The 9,377-nt window shown below is 42.7% G+C and overlaps 1 protein-coding gene across 1 annotated transcript in view; it reads right to left on the reverse strand.

Annotated features, from left to right (window-relative positions):
* The window catches only part of LOC143291311 (uncharacterized), a 34,527-nt gene extending 28,006 nt beyond the window's left edge, over positions 1–6,521 (reverse strand). The window contains exons 1-2 of the mRNA XM_076601165.1: positions 6,348–6,521; positions 3,621–3,753 (exon numbers count right to left, since the gene is read on the reverse strand). Coding sequence (XP_076457280.1) covers positions 3,621–3,753; positions 6,348–6,390 — 176 coding nt within the window. The 5' untranslated portion in view covers positions 6,391–6,521. The remainder of the gene's footprint in view (positions 1–3,620; positions 3,754–6,347) is intronic.
* Positions 6,522–9,377: the final 2,856 nt, after the last annotated feature.

Raw genomic sequence — 9,377 nt, forward strand, 5'->3', positions numbered from 1 at the left:
TGCAGTAGAAACACCTGCACTAAGTGAAGTGTCAGCAGGTGTGTGTCCTGACTGTGAAGGGGAAGGCCACCACCTGTTACAGATCCCCTGTGCCCAACACCATGCCTCACAATGCCCACAGGCCAGCATCATGGCGCAGTGCACAGATGGAACAACACTTTTTCCATTTCCCAAACACACCATAAACTGTGTTCAAACTGCTCACAGGCCTTCACTCACACAATGCAGAGAGACACAAACATCTACAGCATCACACATAATGTAGATAATCATAAATTGTACTTATGTGGTGCAAACTCCCTGTGTTATGGGCTCAAAGCACCTCTCATGAAACACTACATATAACAGTTAATACAATAGTGCATTACACCACACAACAATACATGTAATAGTTAATACAATAGTGCATTACACCACACAACAATACATATAACAGTTAATACAATAGTGCATTACACCACACAACAATACATGTAATAGTTAATACAATAGTGCATTACACCACACAACAATACATGTAATAGTTAATACAATAGTGCATTACACCACACAACAATACATGTAATAGTTAATACAATAGTGCATTACACCACACAACAATACATGTAATAGTTAATACAATAGTGCATTACACCACACAACAATACATGTAATAGTTAATACAATAGTGCATTACACCACACAACACTACATATAACAGTTAATACAATAGTGCATTACACCACACAACAATACATGTAATAGTTAATACAATAGTGCATTACACCGCACAACAAAACATATAATAGTGTGCATTACACCACACAACAATACATGTAATAGTTAATACAATAGTGCATTACACCACACAACACTACATGTAATAGTTAATACAATAGTGCATTACACCACACAACACTACATGTAATAGTTAATACAACAGTGCATTACACCACACAACAAAACATATAATAGTTAATACAATAGTGCAGTACACCACACAACACTACATGTAATAGTTAATACAATAGTGCATTACACCACGCAACAAAACATATAATAGTTAATACAATAGTGCATTACACCACGCAACAAAACATATAACAGTTAATACAATAGCGCATTACACAACAGCACACAAAGACACAGAAGTGAAAAAAAAAACCCAATAAATCTATGTACACCAACAAATTACCACAAATTGAACATATATGAATAATCACATAACAAGCACAAAAAATGCCCTGCACACGCACACACACACACACACACATAAATGTGTGCGCACGTCCATGCATACAGACACACCAATGCACACACACTGTAAACACCCACTCACAAGCATGCACATGACATGAAAAGTTCCCTGCAAAGGGTGTGTGTATTTGGAGAGGGTGGGGGTTGGGGGGTGCTGGGGAAGACGCATCAGGCGAGTGTTGAGGGTGGGAGGCGACAGACAAACCACAATGCTTCACCACACCCAAACGCCAGGTTTCAAACCACAATGCTTCATCACACCCAAACGCCAGGTTTAAACAGAAACTTTTTAGTTATGCTTTGACGCTTTGAAAGAGAGCAGAGCTGGTGAGAAGGGAATTCCAGATAGAAGGTGCGTGATACTGACATTAATAAAAAGCCCTAAGACCAAATGTCACTGAAGAGACTTTGGGGACTTCAAGGAGCTTTTCTCCAAAACAACTGAGAGAACGGGAAGGAGTGTAAATTGAAGGACAGGTGACAGGTAAGAGGAGAGAGAACCTTCTACGTGCTGTCCAGTCAATATGCCAGTCTGGATGATAGGTAAGACGGGAGAGAACCTTCTATGTGCTGTCCAGTCAATATGCCAGTCTAGATGATAGGTAAGACAGGAGAGAACCTTCTATGTGCTGTCCAGTCAATATGCCAGTCTGGATGATAGGTAAGACGGAGAGAGAACCTTCTATGTGCTGTCAATATGCCAGTCTAGATGATAGGTAAGACGGAGAGAGAACCTTCTATATGCTGTCCAGTCAATATGCCAGTCTGGATGATAGGTAAGACGGGAGAGAACCTTCTATGTGCTGTCCAGTCAATATGCCAGTCTAGATGATAGGTAAGACGGGAGAGAACCTTCTATGTGCTGTCCAGTCAATATGCCAGTCTGGATGATAGGTAAGAGGGGAGAGAACCTTCTATGTGCTGTCCAGTCAATATGCCAGTCTAGATGATAGGTAAGACAGGAGAGAACCTTCTATGTGCTGTCCAGTCAATATGCCAGTCTGGATGATAGGTAAGACAGGAGAGAACCTTCTATGTGCTGTCCAGTCAATATGCCAGTCTAGATGATAGGTAAGAGGGGAGAGAACCTTCTATGTGCTGTCCAGTCAATATGCCAGTCTGGATGATAGGTAAGACAGGAGAGAACCTTCTATGTGCTGTCAAGTCAATATGCCAGTCTAGATGATAGGTAAGAGGGGAGAGAACCTTCTATGTGCTGTCCAGTCAATATGCCAGTCTAGATGATAGGTAAGACGGGAGAGAACCTTCTATGTGCTGTCAATATGCCAGTCTAGATGATAGGTAAGAGGGGAGAAAACCTTCTATGTGCTGTCCAGTCAATATGCCAGTCTGGATGATAGGTAAGAGGGGAGAGAACCTTCTATGTGCTGTCCAGTCAATATGCCAGTCTAGATGATAGGTAAGACAGGAGAGAACCTTCTATGTGCTGTCCAGTCAATATGCCAGTCTGGATGATAGGTAAGACGGGAGAGAACCTTCTATGTGCTGTCCAGTCAATATGCCAGTCTAGATGATAGGTAAGACAGGAGAGAACCTTCTATGTGCTGTCCAGTCAATATGCCAGTCTAGATGATAGGTAAGACAGGAGAGAACCTTCTATGTGCTGTCCAGTCAATATGCCAGTCTAGATGATAGGTAAGACGGGAGAGAACCTTCTATGTGCTGTCAAGTCAATATGCCAGTCTGGACTGAATTCTGTACTGGATGGGCAGATTTTTCTCAGCTGGAAGTTTGCAGTTCGACAAAAATTACTGATATGGTCATGCACAGACAGAGCTGAATAAAACTATGCACCCCAGTTTCTGACAGACTTTTGAAAGTTGATCTTAGCATTGCAGACTGTCAAGGTACTGGTATGATCTGAAACATGACAAAGCACAGACCTAGAGCCTACACATATGGCTTCTGTCTTGATGTATTAAGTCTGAGTTTGTTGGACAGCATCCATTCTTTCACTGCAACAATGCACATCTCAATGTTTTTGCAAAGCCAAGGATAGCAAAAGAACTTGGGGAAGAAGCTTTTGTGAGTTGGGTGTCATCTGCAAACTTGTGAAAATCACATTGATGTTGTCTGATGATGTTGAACAGTGGTTGAGTGTACAGACTAAATAGGATTGGACCAAGAACTGAACGTTGGAGAACATCAAACTTTATTTAGACTTTACCATATCAAATAGGAAGAGGTCTGGATTGGGGCTGAGAAATTGAGACAAACAATCTTTGAGTGTGATAATGTAGAGTGACATAAACATAAAAGCCATCACACACAATGCAGACTGACACAAACATCAAAACCATCAGTCAAGATGAGTCGTAGGCATGAGGGAAAAGGGGTGACCAGAAAGACAAGTGCTGACTTACGCCTCTTTTCCAGCAGACAGCAAACTCTTGGCAGCATGCACAGGGGATGCGTCCTCATTGTTGGAGGTGGGGGAAGAAGGGTTAGCTCTGGTGCTGTGGGTTGGCGGGTCAACAATCAGATCGTCTTTGTCATCTGCAACATACAATACAATATCTTTGTCTCCCACAACACACAGCACATCATCTTTGTCATTTGTAACTCATGACACATCATCTTTGTCATCTGCAACGCACACCACATCATCTTTGTCATCTGTGACACATTATCTTTGTCATCTGTAGCACACGGCTAATCACCTTTGTCATCTGTAGCACACTGTTAATCATTTTTGTCATCTGTAGCACACTGTTATTAAGTGTTAATCATCTTTGTCATCTGTAGCACATGGCTAATCATCTTTGTCATCTGTAGTACATGGCTAATCATCTCTGTCATCTGTAGCACATGGCTAATCACCTTTGTCATCTGTAGCACACTGTTAATCATCTTTGTCATCTGTAGCACACTGTTAATCATCTTTGTCATCTGTAGCACATGGCTAATCATCTTTGTCATCTGTGACACATTATCTTTGTCATCTGTAGCACACGGCTAATCACCTTTGTCATCTGTAGCACACTGTTAATCATCTTTGTCATCTGTAGCACACTGTTAATCATCTTTGTCATCTGTAGTACATGGCTAATCATCTCTGTCATCTGTAGCACATGGTTAATCATCTCTGCCATCTGTAGCACATGGCTAATCATCTTTGTCATCTGCAGCACATAGTTAATTATCTCTGTCAGCTGTAGCACATGGCTAATCATCTTTGTCACCTGTAGCACATGGCTAATCATCTTTGTCATCTGTAGTACATGGCTAATCATCTGGTCACCTGTAACACACCGCTACTCATCTGGTCACCTGTAACACACCGCTAATCATCTGGTCACCTGTAACACACCGCTAATCATCTTTGTCACCTGTAACACACCGCTAATCATCTTTGTCACCTGTAACACACCGCTAATCATCTGGTCACCTGTAACACACCGCTAATCATCTTTGTCACCTGTAACACACCGCTAATCATCTTTGTCACCTGTAACACACCGCTAATCATCTGGTCACCTGTAACACACCGCTAATCATCTGGTCACCTGTAACACACCACTAATCATCTTTGTCACCTGTAACACACCACTAATCATCTTTGTCACCTGTAACACACCACTAATCATCTTTGTCACCTGTAACACACCACTAATCATCTTTGTCACCTGCAACACACTGCTAATCATCTTTGTCACCTGTAACACACCGCTAATCATCTTTGTCACCTGCAACACACCGCTAATCATCTGGTCACCTGTAACACACCGCTAATCATCTTTCTTTGTCACCTGTAACACACCGCTAATCATCTGGTCACCTGTAACACACCGCTAATCATCTGGTCACCTGTAACACACCGCTTATCATCTGGTCACCTGTAACACACCGCTAATCATCTTTGTCACCTGTAACACACCGCTAATCATCTGGTCACCTGTAACACACCGCTAATCATCTTTGTCACCTGTAACACACCGCTAATCATCTGGTCACCTGTAACACACCGCTAATCATCTTTGTCACCTGTAACACACCGCTTATCATCTGGTCACCTGTAACACACCGCTAATCATCTTTGTCACCTGTAACACACCGCTAATCATCTGGTCACCTGGTACACGCATCCAACACCCTGTCCTGATAAAGTGATGAGGCTGTGTGTGTGTTTTACTATGTAATTAATGACAATAATAATTAACATCCATTACCAAACTGATATGGCTCTGTGTGTCTGTAACTATGCAATAAATAATGATAAATATACATCCAAATAAGACCCAGTTGTGATAAAGTGACAATCACCTGTCAGCCGAACATCAGCCTACTGCTTAATTTGCCAAAGTCTGATCAGAAAAACTTCAGATAAAGAGCTCATTCAATAATAACTTATTCATCCACCCATCACTTCATCATCCACCCATAAGTTTGCTTGAGTTATTTTGTTTGCTTGTTAACGTTTTTCAAGATTACAAAAATATGTACCTAGTTTTTCACCCTGAGATGCCAATTAATCTTGCATTAGATCCTAAATTTTAAGCTATTTGAATCCCTTCCATTTTCATTTTCTGTAACTGTATGAATCACCTTCACATTGGGTAACTTTACTACTACTACTACCACTGTTTCTATACTAGGTTTTACTACTGATAATAATGAAGGCTGATGCTTTCACACACGCCCGCGCGCGCGCGCGCACACACACACACACACACACACACACACACACACAGTGCTTCAGACACTGTCAAATAGCCTTCACTGGCTCCTGTCACATAACCAACAAGGCAGGACCATGCACAACAAATCAGGGAAACACCCATTGTCCGAAGAGTTTAACTGAAACCATCGTCCGTAATAACCCGACGATCCATTCCCCAAAAAGAACTGTTCGCGATCGTCAAAGCTCCAGACTGAGGACCATAACAAGAGCAAATCTGCTGCATCTTAACCGACAACTTTAAGTTTGACAGAATAACATAATCTCTGGGAACGATGAACGATGTGGTTTGGGCCAACAACATTGTCAAAAATTATCTGTATTGACACTGTAAACAGTGTCTGCCACATGCTGCTGGCGTTCAGCTTATCAGAAATCGTTAACCTCATTCACTGAGTTAATTTCAACTCACCCGTTCCATAAGGATTAAAAATAGGCTGCTCGATGGATTCCATTATGGCACTGAACGGCAATTTTATCCACACTTAGTATGCGATACTGAAGCAGTCTATCCACCAATCTCATTAAATATTATTTTTGTCACACGCTTTTGTGTGTTGTTGTCGGCTGCTGCTCACAGACCTCAAGCAACCCAACCGCAGTATGCTGGCTTTTGGCCCGTTTGAGAATTTTGCTGATTGAAGACATGTCTGCAGCGAAGTTTCGGCGTAAAGGTGCGCGGACAGATCCATATAAATTATAAGCTGCACCACTTCGGATGTAAAAAATGAATGAATGGATTAATTAATCAATCGATCGATTGATTACTACTACTACTAATAATAATAACAATAATATGATAATAATAATAATGAATAACAATAACAATAATCATAATAAATAGAATAAATTAAAAAGACATTAATGATGATAAATAAGCAAATAAATGTAAAACACACACACACACACACACACACAACTTTCCGCATAGCTCCCACAATACTCACCACACACACACACAGGCATAACAGATACTGCAATAAACATGCAGTTTGACATATAACGATAATGAAAGAAAAGAAAAGACAGAAACAAGCAGAATCCTAATCCACAGAAAAACTTGACCCGTCAAGCTGTGCTGTGGTCAGGACGTGAGAGAGTGAGGTCGCTGTGTGATCAGATAGCCCTGTTCAGTATCTCAGTTGACGTGAGAGAGCGAGGTCGCTGTGTGATCAGATAGCCCTGTTCAGTATCTCAGTTGACGTGAGAGAGTGAGGTCGCTGTGTGATCAGATAGCCCCGCTCAGTATCTCAGTTGACGTGAGAGAGTGAGGTCGCTGTGTGATCAGATAGCCCCGCTCAGTATCTCAGTTGACGTGAGAGAGTGAGGTCGCTGTGTGATCAGATAGCCCCGCTCAGTATCTCAGTTGACGTGAGAGAGTGAGGTCGCTGTGTGATCAGATAGCCCTGCTCAGTATCTCAGTTGACGTGAGAGAGTGAGGTCGCTGTGTGATCAGATAGCCCTGCTCAGTATCTCAGTTGACGTGAGAGAGTGAGGTCGCTGTGTGATCAGATAGCCCTGCTCAGTATCTCAGTTGACGTGAGAGAGTGAGGTCGCTGTGTGATCAGATAGCCCTGCTCAGTATCTCAGTTGACGTGAGAGAGTGAGGTCGCTGTGTGATCAGATAGCCCTGTTCAGTATCTCAGTTGACGTGAGAGAGCGAGGTCGCTGTGTGATCAGATAGCCCTGTTCAGTATCTCAGTTGACGTGAGAGAGTGAGGTCGCTGTGTGATCAGATAGCCCTGTTCAGTATCTCAGTTGACGTGAGAGAGTGAGGTCGCTGTGTGATCAGATAGCCCCGCTCAGTATCTCAGTTGACGTGAGAGAGTGAGGTCGCTGTGTGATCAGATAGCCCTGCTCAGTATCTCAGTTGACGTGAGAGAGTGAGGTCGCTGTGTGATCAGATAGCCCTGCTCAGTATCTCAGTTGACGTGAGAGAGTGAGGTCGCTGTGTGATCAGATAGCCCTGCTCAGTATCTCAGTTGACGTGAGAGAGTGAGGTCGCTGTGTGATCAGATAGCCCTGCTCAGTATCTCAGTTGACGTGAGAGAGTGAGGTCGCTGTGTGATCAGATAGCCCTGCTCAGTATCTCAGTTGACGTGAGAGAGTGAGGTCGCTGTGTGATCAGATAGCCCTGTTCAGTATCTCAGTTGTCAGGGAGGCAGACGGGAAAAAAAACTACCAATATAAGACTGCATCCAAATAGACGTTATGAAACAGGGAAGACCCCCCTCCCCCTCCCAGCTCGATCCCTAGCTTTTCCAATCGATGAAGTAACTGAAGGCAAAGGTATGTGTGTGTGTGTGAATTCATTCTTCAGTTTAGCGTCTTTTCACTATTAGTGATAGAAGATGATAAAAAGAAACAACTTAAGACAAAAGGGGGGTGGTGGTGGTAGGGGTGGGGTGGGGGAGTGCCAGGGGGGTGGGGGGGGGGAGAGAGAGAGAGGGGGGGGGGGAGAAGTCAGGATAAAACAGAAAAGGTAGAAAACTACTGAGAAATACATAACATGAAATTAGATTTAACAGTACCACTAAATTCAATAATGACAATAATGACTAAAACCATTGACACAATTATGAAGTACATTAAAAGAATGTAGAAATAGGAATATGAACTAATGCCTTTGAAAGTTCTACAATAAGAACCTCGTCAGAAATAACTTCCCAAAAATCATCTGCAGAATATTCTCTGGTGACACAGTGTGTGTGTGTGTGTGTGTGTGTGTGTGTGTGTGTGTGTGTGTGTGTGTGTGTGACGTGTTCGTGAGTATTGAGGGGGCTACGAAAGTACAGGAGAGAGAGAGAGAGAGAGAGAGTGCGTGCGTGTGTGTGTGTGTGTGTGTGTGTGTGTGTGTGTGTGTGCATGTTATGTGTGTGCGTGTGTGTTGTGAGTATTGTGGGAGCTACGAAAGTAGTGTGTGTGTGTGTGTGTGTGTGTGTGTGTGTGTGTGTGTGTTTATGTATTTATGTGCATGATATACCCTAATTGTTTGTTTCTTTTTGATTTTGTTTGTCACTGTTTTTCTCTTTTTGTGTATTTGTTGTTGTTTGTACTTTGAGTTGCATACTTTCTGATCAGTGCTGTGATTTGCATTCCACAGTGCCGGCAGACCTGTACAGGCAGACGACTAGATTGTTTATAATGACCACAAAAAACAAAAAAAAACTATTATTCTTGAAATTACTAACGAAAAGGTCTTTCACGCATCCTCTCTCATCAAACTGTATACCTGATACTACTACTACACACATACACAGACAGACACAAAGACACACACACAGACACAGACAGACAGACAGACACACACACACACACACACATACGCGCGTGCGCCAAGCCTAAACATTGGTGGGATGGGGACGTTTGGGGGACGGGTGCTTTGGTGATGTGAGGGGGACACCGACACAGCATGGGGTCTGCTTCACTGGGAAGGCCCGTG

This window comes from Babylonia areolata, chromosome 16 (genome assembly GCF_041734735.1).
Source record: "Babylonia areolata isolate BAREFJ2019XMU chromosome 16, ASM4173473v1, whole genome shotgun sequence".
In the NCBI taxonomy this organism is placed as follows: domain Eukaryota; kingdom Metazoa; phylum Mollusca; class Gastropoda; order Neogastropoda; family Buccinidae; genus Babylonia; species Babylonia areolata.